General features: G+C 37.5%; 1 protein-coding gene across 12 annotated transcripts in view; it reads right to left on the reverse strand.

Moving 5' to 3' along the window:
* septin10 (septin 10) overlaps positions 1-25857 on the reverse strand; it is a 44003-nt gene that overhangs the window by 10809 nt on the left and 7337 nt on the right. For 3 of the 12 annotated variants that reach the window (XM_008107045.3, XM_062975428.1, XM_062975424.1), the window contains exons 2-9: positions 18515-18583; positions 13612-13723; positions 12263-12458; positions 8977-9163; positions 7339-7500; positions 4678-4774; positions 4264-4432; positions 160-195 (exon numbers count right to left, since the gene is read on the reverse strand). In XM_008107045.3, the coding sequence (XP_008105252.2) occupies positions 160-195; positions 4264-4432; positions 4678-4774; positions 7339-7500; positions 8977-9163; positions 12263-12458; positions 13612-13723; positions 18515-18583 (1028 nt within the window). Of the gene's footprint in view, positions 1-159; positions 196-2920; positions 3002-4263; positions 4433-4677; positions 4775-7338; positions 7501-8976; positions 9164-12262; positions 12459-13611; positions 13724-18514; positions 18584-20449; positions 20820-25857 lie in introns of those variants that run through there. The other 9 variants (XM_062975429.1, XM_062975425.1, XM_062975426.1 and 6 more) reach the window with 7 other exon arrangements.

A 25857-nucleotide genomic window follows, 5' to 3' on the forward strand; every position in this document is an offset into this window, starting at 1 on the left:
TACACACTTGAGAATATTTTTAATATCATCAGGTATTGGTCTAAACCAGTAGTGGTATAATGTCTTTATTTACTCATCACTTTCTAAAAGACAAAAAGTAATAATTTATCCATATCCCTAAAACTGCAATCAAGCACACTACACTATAGAGCTACATACCTTTCTCTACGAGACGTCTTTTTGCTATCTGGCATCCTAAAAACAAAGGTGTAAATCGATCAAGTTCTGTCTAAAGAGCCTAACATCACAACTTCATCTATGTTTACTCAAACTATTAATGAGTTCAATGGAGCATCAAGAAAATTTTGTATTGCATGTCAACATTTTATTTGATTCTTTCTTGCAGAAGGATACCACTATGTATGCCATTCAGATTATAAGATTTACAAATTTCTATGAGTTTATTTTATTTTATTTCAGAAATACAGAACTGATAACATTTATTATTCTGAGTTTTAAATTAATGCTTACTAATAAAACGTATTCATATACGTCTGTAAAGTTTCCATGTATAAGGAATACTGTTGTCTTCTTACCAATGTTTTAATGGACCAACGTTCCCAAGTAGAGTTGGCCCTCCATATTTGTGGCTTTAAGTTTTGCAGATCTGATTATTCAAAGATTTGATTTATATGCTCTCTCTAGGAATCTTTATGTTCTCCAACATGATCATTCAGTTGCCTTGGAGAATTTATAGATTTTTAGAGAAATGTTCTCTCAGGTTAAAAAAAGTTTGTCTGTTTTTTATGCATGGTTTCCCCCTTTTGCAAGGGTCATGTGTACCTAACCTCTGTAAAAGTGGAAAGCCTACTGTAGCACTTTTCAAATCAGAGTTTAGACTCAGATTTTTCCAACAATGAGCCAAAATATTTTTTTCTTTTCTTTCTTTTTCTGTTGTGTAGTTCCTCAAAGTTGAATGACAAATATCACATGACTAGTAAGAAAATAAAGTTAGACTTCCAATGGAGAAACATGGGATATGACGCAGGTATTTAAGATGCATACAAAAACCAGTTCAGAGCAAACGTTGAGCTTCAAATCTGAGACCCTAGATAGTATCTTGTACCTCTGTCATCATTATCTGCTCCTCATTTTTAATTATGCACCCAATGCATAAGACTGCTCCAGGTAAATAGTTATAAGAGTTACCTTGGAAACTATATTCTATACCAAAAGTAGTTCTAAGTAGCTACTCCCCTTCCTTTAAGCACCAAAGCTGAAAGGCATTTCTTATGAAAATTTAAAATGTTTAATCAAGATGCTACATGATGTGCATTATAATAACAACTTTTTCCATACATAATTAACAGCAAATATTAATTAAAAACCTACCAATGTAGACCTACCTTATTTTTAACCCAATAAAAAGGGGAAAGCATGTTGCATGTACCGCATTTAATATGTTAAACCAATATATTTGAGGGCCTATTAAACCCATAAGCTTTAAGCTAGTCATTAGTACACATGTGGAATAACCCAGCACACCAACTGTATCCACCATAACAAAGAAATTGCTCAGCAATTGCAAAGTGCCAAATGTCTATACAGGCAATTTGTTACAGTATAAAGAGAGAACGATTGGTTTTCTTCAGTCACACCTGTAAAGCTGCTGTAGTAGTACAATTATTGGTATGAATTCCCTGTTGCATTGGTTACTGCTGTTTCATTACAATTTTTATTAATCATTTTCAAAGAAGAACAGCTGTTTTATGTAACCTTTTTAATCTATGCACACAAACAGTCTATACATTTCACTCTAAACCAGGCTACCTAATGTGAGGGACTGGCAATTTCACCCCCACCCCCACCTACCCATGATTCAGCGTGTTAAGGGACTAGCAGTAAATCTGCGCTCATTGGATACACATCTGTTTCTTTCCTTCATGGAAACTTTCAGGGACTAGCATCAATCTATGGACTGCCACTGGCACTGAAAGATTAGCAAACCTTTCCCTACAGTATTGGTCTGTTCCTAACATATCTTAAGAACAGTTTAATCACATCAGTTTTACTACATTCAGGTTGTGCCCTTTGAAGATTGAATATACAACTATCCAAATGACAGCAGCTCAGTGAAATAAAACATGTAAACTAAACCTGCTAAACGAACTTACTTAACAGTTATCAGAACTTTCAGCTCATATTATCTGTACATTCAATCTCATTACTTCCCACTAATACATCCCCACGAATCTCTCAAGACTGTTCTGTTATGTAAAAAGATGCAGTCTTAAATTTAAATTGTCATCAGTTTTATCAAGAGAAGATAAGACTTATGAAGAGCAGATCTACTCGTTTACTTTCTCCAGATGCAGCCTTTTAGTTCAGTATTCTTTGCAACCATATTTACAGCCAATAAACCAGAAGGCTGCAATGCTTTTGCTTACATATACTAAATGTACATTTTAAGCAAAATTTTGATTTTTTTTTCTTTTCCATATCTAATTACATAATTTACTAACCTGACAATTAGTTATATCCTTTTTTACTATCCTTTTATATACACTACTCTTTCAGCTAATCTTTCAGCCTGGTGCCAATATGCTAAATTTTAAAATAAATTAATTAGACAATTGAATTTTAAAAGTACCACTGTTATTTAAATAATCCCAGATTTCTTGTTCTAATTTAATTAAATTTTTCAAATGATATTCTGAGATGATCTAAGTAAATTCTGCAACATTTTCAATGTCCGACTTGATTTATAACAGCCAGCCATCATGATCCACAAGATTAAAAAACCCACGAGGAAGCAATTAAAGTGGTGCCACAAGTTCTATTCTATTCCATAGTTACACCAACCTTTTCACATCCAAAATCCATGGGCTGCATAGATTCTATTTCAGATATTACTAACAATAGAAGAACAGTAAGAAGGAAGTATAAAGGAGAAAGGTTATATAGTAGAGAATGTACTTACTTATATTAGTTGCAAAGATAAAAGAAAAAGAAAAGAGGATAGTGAACATGAAGGAAGAACTGGCACTGCCAAAAAGGAGTTCTGAAAGAAATCAAAAAACATCTTAGGTGTATCTTTCTGGCCTCCGAATGCAATTAATGCTGAACACTTTAACAAAGAACAACTCTGCCCTTTCTCCACTAGAAATATCATTACAATATCTGCCAATAACTTCCACAGTTCATAGGAGGTGGACTCTATATTAATGTATGATCACAAAAGGCAAAAGTGTACTCTATGACACAACTTCCAGAACCTCAACTGCATATCCAATAGACTATTCATGTAATTAGAACTATTAACACAGTTGACAAGTTTCTTTTGCCATTAACTCACTGTCTTAATTGACAGATAATCCCCAGATAACTTTTTAATAATACTAGCTCAACTTCAACTTCTGCCATGACAGCCTCTTTCAAACAATTTAACCATCAATGAATTAGGGTAGCCTCATCAAATGTCCTATTCCATATGATAACTAGGTTTGGAGTTTAAATAAAATAGACTCACTTTATCTCTCAATCACCACTTCAAATGTTAGACTTTGATATGCATGTGTATGCATCTTCAAGTCATCTGTTGACTTCCAGTAGCACCATAAATTTCATAGGGTTCTCTTAGACAAGGAATACTTAAAGGTGGTTTTGCCAGTTCTTTCTTCTGAAATATAGCCTACAGCACCTGGTATTCATTGGCAGTCTCCCATCCAAGCATTAACCAGGGCCCCTGCATAGCGTTCAAGATCATACAAGATCTGATGACTTTAGGGTATTTAGGTTTCGACAGAGAATTTTGAAGGTGAGTCACTTTTTGTGAAGAGAGAATCTGGCCAAGCCAGATTGATGCCAACTAATCACAGCTTGGGGAATGCTGCGGAGAGGCGCTAGGGGGAGGAAGTATACAAAACTAAGGCTTTTTTCTAACAGAAGACAGAGAAGGGAAAGATTTCCTAGGAATAAGGAAAAGTTGTAAGAGGACAGTCAGCAAGGGAAAAGAGTTCAATTGGTACTGAGGAGCTGTGAATGATTAAATAGTTCAGAGGTATGATCTAATTCTGCATTAATAAATTTTTACTTCTTTATTCTTTTTTACAACTCTGTGTGGCTGTTCCTGTTAAGTTTGGACAGAAAGCCTAATCATGCTTATCACAATGACCTCACTGGACAGCAGAGGCTCAAGTACCATATCTAAGGGAAAAGGGGAAAGATCAGTGATCGGGGGCCAAGGGACTGGACTTCTTCTCCTGTTATTGCATGTAACATATCAGACAAAAATGCTTTTACGAAAGAGCTTCACTCCTTTACCTTACAGGTTTGTTTTCTGGACCAGTGTCTCGGAAACCCATCTGTTCCAATTTGCAGCGCCGGTACAGTTCATAGTGGCTCATGTGAGTCTGCTCTCTCAGATCTTCCATGTTTGTACAAATCAGCATTTCCCGGAGCTTCACAAAATCACAGTGGTGCTCATTCTCCACTAATGAAATGAAATGGATTGAGAAATTACAAGTACACTATTAGCATAGTATGCATCCAAAACACATTGACTTCATTCAGAAACCTCTATAAAATGGGAGGGAGAGAGGGTATTAGATTCTTGCAAAATCAGTTAAAAATGAATTAAATCAGTTGACAACCAAATGATTAAACAGATGAAAGAACTTTTACCTGCTGACAACCTTGGGAAATTAACTCTTGATAAGAATTCAAACTTTCATTTACCTTGTACAATGCCCCAAGGATACTGCCGAGCTTTTACAGTTTTGTTTCCAATCTTTATCTCTTCCACACTCCCCACTACAGCAAAAGGCAAGTATCCCTAAAACAGATACATAAGAATAAATAAAAGGTGTTTTATTAGATCGATAAATCACAATACATATTTAATACATATGCAGAAAATTCAGGAAGTTAAAAATGCTGCAACTAGACAGGCCTGGTTACAGGGAACATATAATTTGCTTATTAAACAACTTCACTAGCAACTGGTTCATATTTTTGTGTCTTTTATTCTAATACTCATCGGCAGATTGATATTTAGAAGCTAGAGTAAAAAAGGTTGAATTTAATTGAAACTATGCAATGTTTACAGTAAGAGCCAGGATAGTGTAGTGATTCGAATGTTGGAGGATGATTCTGGGGACCAGGATTTAATTTCCTGCTTAGCCATGGAGGCTCATGGGCTAACTACACATTTTCAACCTCAGAAAATCCTGAGGTAGAGTTGTCTTAGGGGTGTCATGAGTTGAAAACCACTTCAAGGCACACAACAGAAGAAGAATCTATCCTGAATTTTATTAGGTCCCTTTTATTCTGGTATTTTAAGTGATGATGTTATTTTATATTGCTGCTACAGTCCCCCCCACCAACGTCGACTGAATTGTACTTGGTGGTTGATTGATTTACTGCTGTATTAACTCTTGTTTTATTGTCTTACTGTGTTTTATTATTTTTTGTATATTGTTCAATGTATTTATGCTGTTGTTTCTGTAAATTGTGTTAGTTGGGCCTTGCCCCATGTGAGCCGCCCCGAGTCCCCGTGGGGAGATGGTGGTGGGGTATAAATAAAGTTTTATTATTATTATTAATCTAAAATAGCTTTATGTACTTGGAGGCAGAGAATACAGAGGCAATCTAAGTGGTAGCAATACTCTAGGGAAAGTAGAAGAATTTCAAGTGAGAGTCCCACAGGTTGTGGCTAATGTTATGATAACCAGTTGGATCTTTCCCTACTGCTCTGTAAATTTCCTCTATTAACTTTCAGTCACACTGAGAAAGGTGCTATAGTCACACACTCTAAGTCTCAGAATCCCTACCAAAGAATTCTTAATGTCTTAAAGTTAGATCAATTAGAATTAGATGGTTCTTTATGTATTCAATTCCTCCCCACATCTTTTTTCCTGAATGTACTGAGAAGACAGAAATCTAGCAGAAACAATTATGAACACTTGCGAATCCCCTCAAGCACTACGTAACAAGTGTTCCACATTCAGACATCTACATGCTATGGGGATAGATACTGACGGTCTATCTTCAGGATAAGCACTCAAAGAAAAAGATCTGTGAGTCTAGGAATAGCTCTTGCTCAGCTTTATAAAGGAGTACTGTATATTTACTGTAAGCATAAACTCCTATAATACACATTCCACATAGGATTTATTGCCCTCTATGAATATCAGGGAAAGAAAAAAAAAACACCACATAAAATGACACCCCCCCCCCCCAAAATGAATTAGCAATCAAATGTATCTTTCTAAAATTAAGTAGAATGCCAAAGAGGCACCAAGTAACTGCAGGAATATTTGGTTTCTACATCAGGCAGAGCATATTGTAACCAATGCAATATGAGTTCATGGTAGAAATATCCAAAATGCTTTGTAATGCTGAACAAGTAAAACTGACATTTCTTGTCACAGATGTCCTCTGCAAGCAGGAAGGAAGCAAAAAGGTTTGAATGCATTCATCTAAGGTCCCTTCCACACAGCCATATAACCCAGAATAACAAGGCAGAAAATCCCACAATATCTGCTTTGAACTGGGTTATCTGAGTCCACACTGCCATATATTCCAGTTCAAAGCAGATAATGTGGGATTTTATTCAGCTGTGTGGAAGGGGCCTAAGAAAAAAACAGAGGTAAAACAAAAGTGCAGGTATGATTTCTAGGGCCCCTTCTACACTGACCTAAATAATAATAATAATAATAATAATAATAATAATAATAATAATAATAATAATAGTTTTATTTCTTACCCGCCTCTCCCTATAGCTTGATTCCAGATTATCTCTTTTAAACTGAGTCTCCACTGTTAAATAATCTGGGATAAGAAGATAATCTGGGATCAGATCCTGGGATATGGGGGCAGTGTGGAAGGAGCCTAGGACTCCTTCTGTCACTAATTATTTTATACCAGAGCTTCTTAAACTTTTTCACATTCGCAGCCTCTTTTGACCCAGGATTTTTTATGTGACCCCAGGTACATAGGTATATAAAATGGGCATAAAATCAAACATTTACAGGTACTAAATAGGTGGGGTACAGCTGAAGCAGTTTATGAAGTGTCCACTATAAACACTGCACATTGTTGCTAACAGATTTGTGTAAATAGATGGCATTCAGAAACCCTTTACTATTGCCAAATTGACCCCAACATTGAATCAGGGGAATCCCATTTAGGGTTGGGACCCACAGTTTAAGCAGCAGTCTTCTTCACAAATGTTGATACCTCTGAGCTTCAACAGTAACAGCAAAGAATCTTTGAAACGGAATGACCAAAACAGTTAGTAGGAATGCTCAGTTATAAATTCTATTTTTATACAACTTTGGGGAAAACAATAATGACAAATAATGACCATTCAGAATGTTGAATCAATGAAGTACTTACATTCATGGTGGCATTAACTTTAGCAACAGTCTCATCGTCTGTTGGAAACTGGTATATTTGGACTCCGTTACTGACCAGTTCACTCATAATTTTACTCTTAAATCTCTGTAGTTCAGATTTAGAAACTGTATCTGCTTTGGCAATAATTGGAATAATATTCACCTATTAAAGAAAGAAATATCAATAATATTGTAATATTTTGGAAACCTGCAGCATGTGGCTATGATTCAAAGAGATAGTAGTCATGTATGTCAAACATCAGCATATAAAGCTAACCTTTTTATACAACAGTTCCTTCCACAAAAAGGTAAATTACATTTTAACTTGAACAGCATGTGTATATCTCTGTGCAGTTCATGTACTTTCCCCAAAAAGGAAAAGGAAATATATTTTCTGTACAATCATGTATCTTATTAGTGATTGTTCCTTATTTGTACTACTAAAATTTGCATTACTGCTACTAATGTTTATTTCTGTGATTGTCTATTACTTGCCTTCTTAACTGACAAGCCAAACCGATCTGAATACCTCCCCTCTAAGCCAACAATATTTGGAGCATTGAAAAATATGTTACGAATCATAACTAAGCCAAAATCTTTGATACAGAAATGAATAATGCAGAAGGGTAACTTCTCTGCCTGCCTCCCATCCTGTCTAAAGAGGTTGTTTATACTGCTACTTGGAGTACAATGTTTCTTTATAATCTACAAACTCTTATTAAATATTTTTTGCTTCACTCAGCTCTGAACACAAGAAACAAATCTGCCTTTACACCATTTTGAAAAACACAGATTTCCAGTTAAATAGCAGTCCTCGCCACCACATACCATTTGAAAAATGCAAGTGAAAGAATTAAGTAATGCACACAAGGTAAGTGAAGTTTGTAGGATATTACTAAAAGTGACGATGTCGTGAAGAAGACACACTAACACTGAAATTGACCATATCCATGCCCCAGCCCTTTGCTTATTTCTGATCTGTTCTACTATTTCATTGCTCACGAACAACAAACATTCTCCTGGCAATTTAGGCTAAGGATAAACCATGTGAGACTATTTTTTACTATATTAAAGCCTTATTCGAATTTGTCAAATCATAGGCTTACAAAGTGACCTACTGCTTTGAAACCCCTTACTACAGAAAACGCTAGCTTCCTAATAGAAATAAAAATGAAAGACAGAATTGGAAGAAAGTTGTCATTATTGAAGGAAAAGACCCTGAGAGCTCTGTTGGCTGGTAAAGGAACATGGAAAAAACAGAGTTAGAAATGGACAAGTCATAATGAAAAGAATATCACGTAAAGCTGGAAATGGTACAAGGGGACACAAAATTAGATATTATTATTCCTTTCTTATTTCATGGCAAAAAAACATTTCAAGTTTTGTTCAAAGCAAGAAATTTATTTAGAACTGCAAATGTGAATATGTTCAAATAAATGTAAGATGGGAGATAGCTATACAATATAATAACTATTAAGAATGCTTTTAAACTTTTAATTCAAATACAACAAAAAGAATTTGCATTAAGATTTCATTTTGAATTTACTTTGCTAAAACTACATGTAAAGACCTCGATGTACTGTAATAGAACAATAGAAGAATGCTGATATTTTTGAAAGAGATCATTTTCACACCTTACCTTGCTATCCAATATTTTCATGGTTAATAAATCAAGAGTTTTAAGAGAATGCCCCGTGGGTGATATAAAGTACAGGCACACATGGATGCGAGTGTCATGGTAATTATATAAAGCACGTTTAATCTTCAGCTCTTCTTGGAGATAGGCCTCAAATTGTGCATCTATGTAATCCACTATTGGTTGATAGCTGGAAAGGAGGACAAAGAGAATATCAGCATGCATATTTCCTTCTAATATACTCCTCTACACAAGTAGTCATAGGACCACAGAGGCAACATTGGCATTAACTCAACTTTATTTTTATAACAATATTAGTTGTTCAGAAAAGTCCATCAGCTGTCCTTGTGGTTAAAATATCATCATCACTACCTCCATGCCCACCCAATAACAGGCACAACCCACAAGGGTCAGACTTTAAAAGCCTACTTAAAGAGTTTATTGTCTGAATGAAAAAGGGTTGGATACACCTCTAGGATTTAGCAGCAAACTACCTCAAAGTTCACTGAAAGTCATTTGCAATAATTTACTCTCCAAGTTCTGGAGAAGATCAAGGAAATCTTTATTTCACATCTGATCTGCCTAAGAGCTCACTACCCCATCATCTACTTTGCTGAGGAGGTTGATGCAATCATTTCTTTCTGCCTCGCTCCTTACAATGAAGAGCTTCTGCTTCCACTTCTTTCTCACCAGTTTCTTTGCTCTGAAAATTGAATGTCAACATGTACAGGTACCCATTGTTTTTGAACAGCCCACTTTTCAGCCTCCCTTTTCAATTGTTTTGAATTATATCCAGAAACCGTATATTTGAGGCATAGTCTGCTCTTTTGTCATTTATTAAAACAAAGCCAAATTAAAAGTGATGCTATTTAAAATACATCAGAATTAAAATGATAATGTGCTTTAGGCTTTCACATTTTCATAGTTTTTAAGTGTGCTGGTCCCTAAGCTGCTGAATAAGTACTAATAACACATATACTTCATTCCAATCAGAACTGAAGAGATGTAGATGCAATGGAGTTGTATAGCAATGGCCTACATCCTGACTAATGATAAGCAATGGCAACTGAAAGCAACTGGGGCTGGATCTACACTGCCTTATATCTCAGGATCTGATCCCTTCTACGCAGCTGTATACAATCCAGATTATCTACTTTGAACTAGCAGTGTAGATTCAAATAATCCAGTTCAAAGCAGATGTGGATTATTTGCTTTGATAATCTGGATTATATGGCAGTGTAGAAGGGGCCTTTGTCTTTCTTTAAACAGCTGCTCCCCATGATAGACAGCAGTATGCTTCCTGTTGTTCATTAAAAAGAAATAAAAAATGGCCGTAAGAACATGCAATAATAATAATAATAATAATAATAATAATAATAATAATAATAACAACAACTTTATTCTTATACCCCGCCCCATCTCCCCGAAGGGACTCGGGGCGTCTTACATGGGGCCAAGCCCGAACAACAATATAAAAACAAAAACAAACAGTAAAAACAGATCAATCAACAATAAAACATCAAACAACGATAAAAACAGTCATAAAAGTCACATACAAAATAAAATCTTAAAATCCCAGTAATCTGGGTCAAGGTGCAAATATGTCAATGTCAACAGGGAGAGGAGATTACCCAGCTGTCATAGTCAATTAAAGTGCAATTATAATACTGGGGAAGGCATACCTGAGGGTCTAATACTGAGTAGGCAAAAAGGTCAATCCCACAGGGATCAGTCATCAAAGGCCTTCTGGAAGAGCCAGGTTTTCAGGCTCCTCCGAAAGGAGAGGAGGGTAGGGGCCTGCATGATCTCCCTGGGGAGCGAATTCCAAAGCCGGGGGGCCACAACGGAGAAGGCCCTCTCCCTCGTCCCCACCAACTGCGACTGTGAGGGTGGTGGAAGCGAGAGGAGGGCCTCCCCCGACGAGCGAAGAGATCGTGAGGGTTCATAGGGGGATATGCGGTCTCAAAGTTAGGTGGGTCCCAAACTGTTTAGGGCTTTGTAGGTAATGACCTGCACCTTGAATTGGGCTTGGAAGATAAATGGCAGCCAATGGAGCTCCTTAAACAGTGGCATTGAACGCGCCCTGTAATTTGCTCGAGTTAGAAACCTGGCTGCTGAGCGTTGTACTAATTGTAATTTCCGGGCCATCTTCAAAGGCAGCCCCACGTAGAGCGCATTGCAATGATCCAGTCTAGAGGTAACTAAGGCATGGACCACCATGGTCAGATCTGACTTCTCGAGGTATGGTCGCAGCTGGCACACAAGTTTTAATTGTGCAAAGGCCCTCCCGGCCACGGCCGACACCTGGGCCTCAAGTGTCAGCCCCGAGTCCAGGAGGACCCCCAAGCTGCGGACCTGCGCCTTCAGGGGGAGTGCGACCCTGTCAAGCACAGGTTTCCACCCAATACCCCGATCAGACGTACGACTGACCTGGAGGACCTCTGTCTTGTCGAGATTAAGTCTCAGCTTGTTCGCCCTCATCCAGGCCAACACAGCGGCCAGACACTGGTCCAGTATCCGAGGGGCTTCCTTGGATTTAGGTGGAAAAGAGTAGTTGGGTGTCATCCGTGTAAAGATGGCACCGCACTCCAAAAACTCTGGATGACCTCACCCAGCGGTTTCATGTAGATGTTAAAAAGGATGGGAGACAAAATAGAACTTGCAGAACCCCACAGGTCAATGGCCAGGGGTCCGAGCAGGTGTCTCCCAGCTTCACCATCTGAGAACGACCCTCCAAGAAGGACTGGAGCCACTGCAGAGCAGTACCCCCAAGGCCCATTCCGGAGAGCCGTTCCAGAAGGATACCATGGTCAATGGTATCGAAAGCCGCTGAGATGTCCAAGAGAACCAACAGGCAAGCTTTTGGACAAACATCAAGTAGCTTTTGGGCTCCTAACCAATGCATTCAGTATTAGGCTGTTAAATGTTTTGTCAATATAATGACAGATTTTTTTCTCTGTCTTCTAACTATAAGAAATCAGTTTCCTGAGTCTGAATGAACAATTTTTCCAACAACTATCAACAGTCTGGGGAAAACATTATCCATAAATGGGTAAGTTGTTATAGTAATAACAACATTAAACATTTCAACACTGCTATAATGATGTATACAAGCAGAAAGACCCAATCAATGAAACCACAGTTCTGAATTTGCAATATCTGGAGGCCTATTGATGACAGGATGAATTGGAGGTCATAGGGTTGCCTAAAGTTGATGAGTTAACAACAACTACAATGATGTAAAGGTCAGATTAGATCACATGTCACTGGCCAATGTTAAAGTACTAACCTATCATCTTTGTTTATCTGGTCACCAAATCCAACAGTATTTACAACTGTCAACTTCAACCGAACATTGCTTTCCTGTAGTTCATAAGTCTCAGCTTTAAGTCTTACATTAGGCTGAAAATGTGTTGACATACAGTCATCAAAATTGGTATTAAACAAGCTATCCATCAAAGTTGATTTTCCAATTCCAGTCTCACCTAAAATTGAGATAAAAATGTATGTTTATTTTACATATCACAATAAATGACGCTGTAACATAAAGAGAATAAGCACTTCTCACATTCAAAATGTCTGCCATAGATTTGGGCAAAATTAGAATAATGCTTCTGGAACATGGCCATACAGCCTGGAAAACTCACAACAACCCAGTGATTCCGGCCATGAAAGCCTTCGACAACACATATACAGGTACTCCCACTTATTAGCTTCATTTCTCAAACTGCAACTCCTGGTTCCGTGCAAATAATTTATATTTCCTTCTGTTTCCTGCTCCCAATTCCTCAGCTTTACAACTTCTCATTGTAGGAAAATGAGCATCCAGGCTACAATGATAAATAGCAAGTACTTTTGATGAGTCTTTCGGCCTATGATTTTTCTTCTTCTTCTAAACATTGTAATTGCATTTCTTTAATGAAAATATTTTGAATCTCTTTTCAGTAAAAATTGTTGAAGCTAAATAAATTTGACTAATATGCAGAGAAGTTTATTTATTTATTTATTTATTACATGCATTTATACCCCGCCCTTCTCCCCGAGGGGACTCAGAGCGGCTTACATTCTGCCACGAGGGCCAGCAACAAATATACTATAAAACAAAACAATTAAAACATGATAAAAACATGAGAAAAAGTATACAAAAATTAAAACGCTGCAAGGCAGCGATATTGCACCAAAGAATGTTGATGTTTCTCTTTTATCCAGGAACTATTGAAAAAAAAGCACAATCAAGGTCCAAGGTTTAATTGAAGTTTTTCTAAGGGTTTTGAGAAATCGTACTGGAAACTACGTGGTCCCAAATACTCAGTTTTTACTGGTGTTTTGGAACAAGAAGTTTTTGTTTTATTTTTTTGGTGTTTTCCACTTGAAGATTTAGAAAGGGTGGTCTGGAGACCAAAGAACTGGGGACTATGGGACCATATGCAGTCCATGGCTTACATATTCCCCACCACAAAATATGTTGTTAAAAACAATTAAGAACCATAATTTACATTACTCATTTATCCCATTTATGTCCCTTATTTTTTAGACAATATCCAACGAAAAACATTAACAACAATCAACAAATGACAGTGAAAAGGAGAGACTCATTTCAAAGAAGTAATGCATATTGCTAACCACTATATTACTCACCAATACAGAGAATATTGAAGCAAAATCCCTGATGGATAGATTTGTTCACCAACTGATCTGGTAAACTATCAAAACCAACATGACCAGCCAAAGGTAAGGATCGGCAACTCTGCTGCATAAAGAGAAACTAAAATAAATACAGTACTTGAAATCCCATTTCTATTTTACAAGTGGTCAAACACTGCCACTTCGAAACATGATAACAGAAAATATTGTAACAGCTTGCTGAATGGGCCATGTGTGTGTTTGTTTGCTTTCATTCAAATAAAATTCTGTTGACAGAACTAAAAGCTATATATGTTATGCATTTATATGGTTGTTTAATTAATGTGTTGCATTTGTATGCTGCCTATCTCCCAGAATGCAACACAAGACATTACTTGATGTTGTAAAGACTATGTACTGAATCCTTTAGTACAGTGCTAAAGCAGTACAGTAGAGTCTTGCTTATCCAAACTTCGCTTATCCAACTTTCTGTATTATCAAACGCAGTCTGCCTTTTAGTAGTCAATGTTTTTATAGTCAATGTTTTCAATACATTGAGATGTTTCGGTGCTAAATTCGTAAATACAGTAATTACTACATAAGGTTACCGTGTATTGAACTGCTTTTTCTGTCGATTTGTTGTTAAACATGATGTTTTGGTGCTTAATTTGTAAAATCATAACATAATTTGATTTTTAATAGGATTTTCCTTAACCCCTCATTATTATCCAACATTTTCACGTATCCAACGTTCTGCCGGACCGTTTATGTTGGATAAGCGAGACTCTATGTACATGGAACAGAGTCAGTCATTGCAAATTTTAAAAAGGAAAAAAGGAAATTTTACTCACTGGACACAACTATAACGACAATTTCCTACATCAGATAACCTCAGCACTGTTCTGACAGACAACTGAAAGCCTTGCATATCATCGCATGACCGAGTAATACTAGTAATACTAGGAATTTACAGACTGGCATGTTTCATTTATAGCACAATAGCTCTCACTTCTTTCCTCTCACTTTCATATTTACATCCTTCAATTCCTTTTAAAAATCTCTCATTATCTTTGTATCCTTAGACTTTGTTTCAAATCCTACTTTTATTTTCAACTACAACAGACTTACTGAATCAAATGAACTTGCATATCTGTTGACTTTCCAAGTTTTCATAGATTCAATGGACAATATATTGTCGTATGTTTCTGACACCGAGAGGCCTTTCATTTATTAATTTTAATTTTAGTATGAATACAAGGACTCTTGTCACATTTCATGCTAATCTTCAAAAAAGAAAAGAAATCTTATGAATCTCTCATTCATCCTTGCTCAGATGAAATACAGTAGAGTCTCGCTTATCCAACATAAATGGGCGGGCAGAAAGTTGAATAAGTAAAAATGTTGGATAATAAGGAGGGATTAAGGAAAAGTTTCGGCAATGCATGGAAGTGGAAGAAGACAATAGGATAGGAAGGACAAGAGGTCTCTTCCAGAAAATCAGAAACATCGGAGGCAAACTGTTGTAGTTGGGCCAAGGGGCAGTTCTGGTACTACTGGTAAAACTGCTAATAGGAGGAAAAGGGATAATGCTAAGCAGGTGTTTGTTAAGGAACAGCAAGTAAAGTGGGTTCGGGAAATACTTATGGCTCCTTCAGAGGATGAAATGTTTGAAGGGTTCTCTAGTGAAGAGGAGTCAATGCTGGAGGATGATGGGTTAACAGAAAGTAGAGGAACTAAGAGGTCAACTCGGGAGCAAGAGTCAGATGAGGAAAGGGAAAGGAAGAAGATCCGGGAAATACTTACTGCTCCCACGGAAGATGAAACGTTTGAGATTTTTTCTGGGGATGATGGGTCTGGGAGTGGGATGGAAGATGCTGCAGATCGGACTCAAGTAAATGTGTGTGCAGAACCAGTTTCTGAGGGTGCATCAGGAGGCTGGCAAACTACTGGTACACCAGGGACATGGGGAGATCTAAGTCTTGAACAAAGATGGAGTGATTGGAGGGCTGATGAGCGAGGTTCACATATGAGATCAAGACCAACTGTGGTTAATGATGACAGGGCGGAGGCCTCATCATCATCGGACTCCGAGGTGTAAGTTAAAAGTGGAGTTGGAAGTGAAGGTCCCTTGCAGAAGGCAAGGTGTCATTTTGGGACATTGCTTTGTCGCTGCCTGTACTCCTTGGGTCCTGGCTGTACAGCCTCGTGTTCCTGAATCCGGTCTGGCTCCTGACGACGACAACGTTCATTCCTGGTTTGGCGTTCCTGACTTCCCTTTGGCTCCTGAATTCGGTTTTGGCTCCTGACGATGACAACGCTCGTTCCTGGCTTCCCTTTGACTCCTGAGTTCGGTGTTGGCTCCTGACGACGATAACGCTAGTTCCTGGCTTCCCTTCGGCTCCCGAGTTCGGTTTTGGCTGCTGACAACGACCACGCTCTTTCTTAGTTTGGCGTTCACTGGCTTCCTTTTGGGTTTCTGGATTCGGCTTGGCTTTTGACGATGGCGTTGCTCGCTCCCGTCTTGGCGTTTGTTGGCTTCCTGCTGGTTCCTGAATTTGGCTCGGCTCCTGACGATGGCATTGTTACTCCTGGTTTGCTCCCCTATTGGTTCCTGAATTCGGCTTGGCTTTTGACGAGCGCATTGTTACTCCCAGTTGGCTTTCTTTTGGGTCTCTGGGTTCGGCTTGGCTGTTTGGCAACGGCATCGCTTGCGCTCACTACTGGTGAGCGTTTTGACTCTTCCTTGGCCCTTTGTGCATTAGCAGGGCGTGACTCTAGTTCCAGTGAACGTTTGGTTGAGGTTAAGATGAATTATCAGGCCAGATAATCCGGATTATTTGCCTTTATTTTGCAACAAGGACATTTACTTTTGTTGGGAACACTGAGATTAAGTGTTTCTAAGTTCAAAATATCGTTTAATAAACGTTTGTTAACTCTACTTATTGTGTGTGGCCCTTTAAGAGGAGGCTGAGTCCTGACACAAACTTCAGGCAAAAATGGGCATGCAGGAGACGACGGGATCCCAGCTGAGCTGTTTAAAATCTTGGAAGGTGATGCTGTCAAGGTGATGCATGCCATATGCCAGCAAATATGGAAAACACAAGATTGGCCATCAGATTGGAAAAAATCAATTTATATCCCCATACCAAAAAAGGGAAACGCTAAAGAAAGCTCAAACTTCCGTACAGTGGTACTTATTTCCCAGGCCAGTAAGGTAATGCTAAAGCTCCTGCAAGGCAGACTCCAGCAATACATGGAGCAAGAGTTGCCAGATGTCCAAGCTGGGTTCAGAAAAGGCAGAGGAACAAGAGACAAAATTGCCAATATCCGCTGGATAATGGAGGAAGCCAGGGAGTTTCAGAAAAACATCTACTTCTGCTTTATTGACTATTCTAAAGCCTTCGACTGTGTGGATCATAATAAACTATGGCATGTTCTTGGTGGTATGGGGATACCAAGTCACCTTGTCTGTCTCCTGAAAAATCTGTATAAAGACCAAGTAGCCACAGTAAGAACAGACCACGGAACAGCAGACTGGTTCAAGATTGGGAAAGGAGTGCGGCAGGGCTCCCTATTCAACTTGTACGCAGAACACATCATGCGACATGCAGGGCTTGAGGAATAAAAGGCCGGAGTTAAAATTGCTGGAAGAAACATTAACAACCTTAGGTATGCAGATGATACCACTCTGATGGCCGAAAGTGAGGAAGAGCTGAGGAGCCTTATCACCAAGGTGAAAGAAGAAAGTGCAAAAGCTGGGATGCAGTTAAACGTCAAGAAAACCAAGATCATGGCAACTACACCTATTGATAACTGGCAAATAGAGGGAGAAAACGTGGAGGCAGTGACAGACTTTATATTTCTAGGTGCGAAGATCACTGCAGATGCAGACTGCAGCCAGGAAATCAGAAGACGTTTACTTCTTGGGAGGAGAGCAGAGACAACCTTGACAAAATAGTGAAGAGCAGAGACATCACAGTGGCAACGCAGGTCCGCATAGTCAAAGCAATGGTATTCCCCATAATAACCTATGGATGCGAGAGCTGGACCATAAGGAAGGCTGAGCGAAGGAAGATAGACGCTTTTGAACTCTGGTGCTGGAGGAAAATCCTGAGAGTGCCTTGGACCGCAAGAAGATCCAACCAGTCCATCCTCCAGGAAATAATGCTTGGCTGCTCACTGGAGGGAAGGATATTAGAGGCAAAGCTGAAGAATTTTGGCCACATCATGAGGAGACAGGAAAGCTTGGAGAAGATCATGATTCTGGGGAAAATGGAAGGAAAAAGGAAGAGAGGTCAACCAAGGGCAAGAAAGATGGACGGTATCCTTGACTGGGTTGACCCTGAAGGAACGGGGGGCGGTGACGGCCGACAGGGAGCTCTGGCGTGGACTGGTCCATGAGGTCACGAAGAGTCAGAGACGACTAAACGACTGAGCAGCAGCAGCAAGGAAAAGTTTATTAAACATGAAATTACGTTATGACTTTACAAATTAAGCACCAAAACATCATGTTTTACAACAAATCGACAGAAAAAGCAGTTCAATACAAGATAACCTTATGTAGTAATACTGTATTTACAAATTTAGCACCAAAACATTCCAATGTATTGAAAACATTGACTACAAAAACATTGACTACTAAAAGGCAGACTGCGTTGGATAATACAGAATGTTGGATGAGCGAAGGTTGGAGACTCTACTGTACTTATGTTACCATAATAATTTCCAGAGTGTTAGCCATGTTAGTCTGTTGCAGGAAATCTGACAAACCTGAAGCACCTGAAAGCTTTTCACATTTGTTCTGAAATATGTTTTAGCAAATGATGCAAAGGGGGGGGGGGAAGGAAAATAAAAATTGTGATCTCACAGGACTAGAATGGCAACAAGAAAGGAATTACTTGTAAAGTCATTTACTCACCCTCTTTGCATCTTGGTTATCTACTGATGGATGAGAGGGTGCCCTCATTCCAGTATCAGTTTGAAAGCGCTAGAAAAAAACAAAAAAACAAAAACCATCATTTTAAGGAGAGGTGTGGGGAAATTGAGGAGCATTGGTAAATAGGAAAAAGTAAATATTTTGCTGTCAATTTATGAAGAGATTAAAGCTGAAGTTCTATATCCAGTAATTGAGGAGGGGAAGCAAGTTGCCTTAAACTGGAAGAATTATTTCTGAATAATAAAACTATGCTACAGTACAGTCTCACTTATCCAAGCCTCGCTTATCCAAGCCTCTGGATAATCCAAGCCATTTTTGTAGTCAATGTTTTCAATATATCGAGATATTTTGGTGCTAAATTCGTAAATACAGTAATTACAACATAACATTACTGCATATTGAACTACTTTTTCTGTCAAATTTGTTGTATAACATGAAGTTTTGGTGCTTAATTTGTAAAATCATAACCTAATTTGATGTTTAATAGGCTTTTCCTTAATTCCTCCTTATTATCCAAGATATTCGCTTATCCAAGCTTCTGCCGGCCCGTTTAGCTTGGATAAGTGAGACTCTACTGTATTAAGTTGGTTTGTGCTCTACTTACTCATGCATAAGTCTAGAAATTTTAGTTTAAAAATAGCCCCAAACCCTTGGTTGATGTATTCATGGGTCACTGTAAGTACAGGCAGTCCTCAAGCTAGAAATGAGATAGGTTCTGTAGGTTTGTTCTTAAGTTGAATTTGTATGTAACTCAGAACAGGTAATAATAATAAAACTTTATTTATACCCCGCCACCATCTCCCCACAGGGACTTGGGGCGGCTCACATGGGGCAAGGCCCGACCATCACAATTTACAAAAACAACAGCATAACTACATTGAACAATATACAAAAAAATTAAAACACATTAAGACAATAAAACAAGAGTTAATACAGCAGTAATAATATCAATCAACCACCAAGTACATTTTTAGTGCAACTCCAGCCATAGACATATATATATATACTGTGTATACACACACACACAAGGATTGATGATAAAACATGAGTGGAGACACCTTTTCCCATGATAACTCTTGCAGGAGTGAATTTCCCTTCCTATTGTTTCACTCCTGTTTATAACTATGAGTTGTAAGTCAAATGTTTGTAACTCGGGGACTGCCTGTACTCTACCTTAACTGTTATCAAAAAGGGAAAGTAGTGTTAAAAAAGCAAAAACTTTGTTTGTCATGGGATGACATAAAAGAAGCATGGATCCTTTCTACTCTCATTGCCACGGTATCATTGCCAACCTTTTTTGAATGCATGAATGGAAAAATGACAATGGCAGGGGCCAGGGTGGCTGAGCCCTTAAGGAAGCACCAATGCTTTCCCCTCTTTTTGGAACCCTCAACTTACCTACAACTCATATATGAATCTATAAGCTTAGCCTCCAAACCTGCCCTCGATTTATACATGAGTTGACTTATACACGAGTATATATGATAATGGATTATAGCTTGTAAGATTATACTGATAAAGGATGACGCACACCATAATGAATTTCATGGCTCAGTAGGGACTTAACCCTGGATCTCTCAAGTCCCAGCTGAACACCAAGGATGAGAGCCGTCAACAACTATTGCATCAACAAGCCCATTTTGCTCTCAAGAGGCTATTTCATGATAGAACTAAGCCTGAATTCCACACATATAGGCAGCTGGATGTTAGATGATGTAGAAAATACACTCATTTTAGTTCATATCAACTTTAAAAATAAATCTAAAAATATTAACTTTTGCCAGAACAAAGTTTGATATGGTTAATTATTTTTGCAAGAATTAGTATGTAACTGAAATAAACATTTCTGTAAACAGGATGCTATCACATTACTAATTATCTTGATGGAAGATTTCTTCAGTCAGTAACAATACATGCCTGGCAAAAGTACCAAGAAGTTTGTTTCACTATGTCCTTGAACTTCTGCCAAAGAGGATACTGTACTTGAAGATGTAAGTTTTAATCTGGAAACGAAGTGACTCAAGTGTCTGCTAGAGATAGTGAAAAGGACAAGTCTGAACATCTAAACATCCTTACAACAAATAATTTATATTTTTAATGTTTTAAGTATTATGAATGGAAATATTAGCAGTTTATTTTTCTATTTTCTTACTAATTTGAAATTATAATCTTATTTGACATTCACTTACAGAATATATATTTTACACAGTACATTTTGCAACCATCATGTAAGTACTTATAAACACACACACACACACACACACACACACAAAGAAAAAAAATCCCCATGGAAAACAGTGACCAAGATCATAATTCCTTTGGACAGCTATTTCTACTAATAGGTAAAAGTACATTTATACTACAATGCCCATTGCAATGTCTCAAAATTATAGTATAGAAATTACATTCTGATTATATGCTGCTGTTACCATAAAATGCTACTCATACTGGATGATTGAAATTTTGCACTGTCCTGTTATTAAAGGGTGTCTTTTTCAAACTGGCACCAATTAGTCATCTCATGGGTGGAGTGGCTACACACAGCCAGTACAACTGAATCAGCTCCAAATCTATTCAATATAAGCATTCTAATGTTGTCAGAATTCCAGAACTAAAATGCCATCATTGTTCTTATCTTCTTGCAATTTACTAAATGATCCCTGCTTGTTTTTTTAATACAAAAAACGGCTAGTTCAGGCATCATAATTTAATTTACTTTAACAAAAATATGAATTCCAAAATCCTTGGTTCTACCTTGCATTACATTTCGTCATATAAAATATTATGATATAGTTTACTACTTTTAAAACAGAAGTTGTATTCACTTCAACATTTGGAGGGCATAAACACGAATACAGTTTCACTGCTAGGGACTTAAAATGATCCCGGTATGAAATACAGAATAATATTTCTTTAACTCTAGAACCAGTTGATGCTAATCATTGGTTCAGCGCAGGTAGAAATTCATAACAATACGCTGCATTTTAAGTGTATCATTTAAAAGAAGCCCATGTTTTTTCTAAGTGTTTCTGGCAAAGGTGTAGACCAGGGGTCCTCAAACTTTTAAAGCAGAGGGCCGGTCCACAATCCTTCAGACTGTTGAGGGGCCGAATTATCATTTGAAGAAAAAAAAATACAAACAAATTCCTATACACACTGCATATTTGTCTTATTTGTAGTACAAAACAACAACAACAACAACAATGAAAGAACAATACAATATTTAAAAATGAAAACAATCTTAACCAACATAAACCTATCAGGATTTCAATGGAAAGTGTGGGTCTGCTTCTGGCCAATGAGATAGTCAAGGTAACTGGGATTGTTGCTGTTGTGTGCCTTCAAGTCATTTCAGAGTTTGGCTGAGCCTGAGTCTAAAATTAAGTAATTATCTATTTACTACATTTATTTACTACATTTATATCCCACCCTTCTCACCCCGAAGGGGACTCAGAGCAGCTGTATGTACATACAATATATTATATTATTAGCATAGCACAATATTAGCATTATACAATACTATAGTGAACTATACCACTATATTGTAATATTATGTGTAATATATAACATATAATTAATATTATTATATTGTATTATTATTAGTATTCTATTGTATAACATTACAATATTTTTATCAATATTATATGTATATACAATACAGTAGAGTGTCACTTATCCAAGCTTCACTTATCCAAGGTTCTGTATTATCCAAGGCAGTCTGCCTTTTAGTAGTCATTGTTTTTGTAGTAAATATTGCAATGTTTTGGTGCTAAATTCGTAAATACAGTAATTACTACATAACATTACTGTGTATTGAACTGCTTTTTCTGTCAATTTGTTGTAAAACATGATGTTTTGGTGCTTAATTTGTAAAATCATAATGTAATTTTATGTTTAATAGGCTTTTTTCTTAATCCCTCCTTATTATCCAAGATTTTCGCTTATTTAAGGTTCTGCCGGCCCGTTTATCTTGGATAAGTGAGACTCTACTGTATATTATATTATTAAAACTGATATAAAAATATTATATTATAAAACTGAGGGCGGGGGCCAGGTAAATGACCTTGGAGGGCCGCATCCGGCCCCCGGGCCTTAGTTTGGGGACCCCTGGTATAGACTAACCACAAGATTTGAGGGTTACCTACACCAGAAAAAAAATCTGGTCTCACCTCTATTCCAGTGCTGTTGGAACACATAATGTATGAGCATTTTAAAAGTGAAAGACTTTCTTTTAGACTAAAGTGCATTTAAAAAAAAAATCTTGCTCTGCAGTTTGCAGGGGAAACCCTTGATTTTCTAATATGTCCATCCGGATTAGGGAGGCATTAAGGTTACGGGACAGATTGGTGAGTGGCAAGCGTCACCATTTTTCTAATGTGCACAGGAGGGCCCTTACTGTTGAAAACAGTGGTTACTTCCAAATTGAGGTTTAAGTTCATGTATATTCTCTGTATTTCATCTTCTAAGTATGTAAATCACATACAATGTTTTCTTTTTCTTTATTTCCACAAGATAATTGTGAGCATTTTATATGGGGTGGTGGGAGAAACAATTAAAGTGCTACTTTTGAAAAGGGCCTCATGGACAGACTTGAGAGAAAAACTATGCTACCCTGTAACTGGGCTATGCAGTCAGGTTTTCTCCTTTCAGCAAAAGCAAGAAGCCTGTTTGCACTGAAATCTAAGGAATATAGCTAAACTGTATCTTTCTCCTCTGGGTCGCAGAAACACTTCTACTGTCTTTTCTGCCAAACACCTCCCTGGCAAAGACATGCTTGTGATCTCACTTGCTCTAAGGTCAAAAAGAGGTGCTCAGCTCTGAGATGTCATCAAAAAGACCAGCTTTGAAATCAATTGTGATGGGGTCAATTGGGATATCACCTCACTGTTGATCTTATAGCTGAGTTCTTCATTCTGACCTCAACAAAAGTGATCTAACCTTAAAGCAAGCTTCAGGTTGTGGCTAAATCAGACTGAATGTTCCTCCATACAAAAGGATTCATATATACACAGTGTGCTTTAGTTCTCTCAACTCTCTTTCAATATACAGTATTGTTTTAATTGGATGAACTGGCCCTGAAAAAAACCACAATAAAGACACAAGAATGGAGATAGAAGAACAGAACATGTCTTATCTCAGAAATAATATAGAGTAGAAAAAAGGTAGCAGGTATTTCATGAAGAACTAATAGCAGGTGGAAATCCCAAGTACAGTAGAGTCTCACTTATCCAACACTCGCTTATTCAATGTTCTGGATTATCCCAATCAAGATATTTTGGTGCTAAATTCATAAATACAGTAATTACTACATAACATTACTGCATATTGAACTACTTTTTCTGTAAAATTTGTTGTATAACATGATGTTTTGGTGCTTAATTTGTAAAATCATAACCTAATTTGATGTTTAATAGGCTTTTCCTCAATCTCTCCTTATTATCCAACGTTCTGCCGGCCTGTTTACGTTGGATAAGCGAGATTCTACTTTATCTGTAAGAGCGCTCAAACACCAAACTTCTGCAGGTAAATTATCCCTCAAATACCAAAGAAAAGCAAACATTAAAATCTGATGGTCCTACTGCTATGCGCTCCTGACAAAAAATAATTTTAAAATGTTTTGATGCAATATATTCTGGTTTATTCTAATCTTTTGGTGTGTGTGTATCATGTTAATATTCTGGTTTAATTTATTCACCAGGGAAATAGAAGGCTTCATATATTCTTAGAACTTATTTGTTGCCTGGAGTATCTCCTCAAACCAAGTGGAAAACAAGTGTTTCAAAAATAAATAAGACCTCTGAAACAACCAAAACACCAGGGCTTTACTAATTCAAATACTACTTGGACTTTTCAATATCACTCTGTGACAGCATAAGCAAACCTCTGATTTAATTATGTATACTTTCTTTATAATTTATAGAGAAGCCCACAAAATTTTCAATTCATAAGATAATGATCTTAAAAGGGATCTGGTAAATTCAAGAAACTATGTGAAGAACATATGGGTGTTGGTTTATTTGTTTTAAGGAAGGCACACTTTACCTCTAACCTTGTTAGAGGTAAAGTATAACGTTTTATTAGCTAAGAGCATTCCGTTTTTGTTTTCTGGAATGGTAGAAGGAAAACTGTGGTGTAAAGCAAAAAGCTCAGACAAGTTCTGCCAAAAGAGAAAGCGCAGGAAATTATTTATATGTCATCCCCTGAAGGCCACTTCACATAAATTAGAGGCCATACACCCCTCCAGATGTGGTTGCACTGCAATTCCCAGCATTACTCCCCATTAGCTATGCTAGGTTGAACTGACGGAAGTTGCAATCCAAAAATATCCGCAGGGGCACATGATCCCCCATCATAAATTGTAAATGCAATCTGAAGCCATTCATTAAGGGTCTGGCATGCACTGTAGAAGCCCTGTAGCTGTTTTCAGCTATGACTAACACAGCACACCTCTACTGCATCATTGCAAGGTTCAGACATGAATTTTTCTACGATGTAGATTTAGTGTTAAGTTCTACACATAAAAGCAGATCACAAATAGGTGATGAAGAGATAAATTTACTTTTTAAAATGTTTGCTTCAGACTGCAAAATCAGAATGAATGATCCTTCATACAAAAAGCTTCATACACACTAGTGTGCTTTAGTTCTCCCAACAGGTTCAATATATTATTGAAGGCTTTCATGGCCGGAATCACTAGGTTGCTGTGAGTTTTCCGGGCTGTATGGCCATGTTCCAGAAGCATTATTTCCTGACGTTTCACCCTCATCTAGGCAGGCATCTTCAGATCCTCCATACTGAAGATGCCTGTTGTAGATGTGGGTGAAATGTCAGGAGAGAATGCTTCTGGAACATGGCCATATAGCCTGGAAAACTCACAGCAACCCAGGTTCAATATATCTGTTTAATTGGGTGAACTGCCAGGAAAAAAACATAATAAAATTACAAAAACAGGGATAGAAAAGCAGAACCTGACAATATCTCAGAGATAATAAATTATTCCTCAAATACCAAAGAGAATCAAACATTCACATCTGATGACATATATCAGGCACTAGCCAATGAATGCCAACTCCTTAATAAATCTAGTAGCCCTTTGCTTGCCACATACCTAATTTTGGAAAAACTTGTTGGGGAAGCTGTGCCTGCTGCGTGTACAATATTAAGAAAATGAGCACCTATGAACACAACATACCTGTGGTGTTAGTTATTAATGTGACCAATACTTCTACCATAATAAGACTATGATTTAAAAATAAACCTATGCACAACGCATTTTGGAACAGTCTACCAAAGTCAATAGGACTTTTGAATAAACATTGCCAATG

The sequence above is a fragment of the Anolis carolinensis genome, chromosome 3 (assembly GCF_035594765.1).
Source record: "Anolis carolinensis isolate JA03-04 chromosome 3, rAnoCar3.1.pri, whole genome shotgun sequence".
NCBI classification, from domain to species: domain Eukaryota; kingdom Metazoa; phylum Chordata; class Lepidosauria; order Squamata; family Dactyloidae; genus Anolis; species Anolis carolinensis.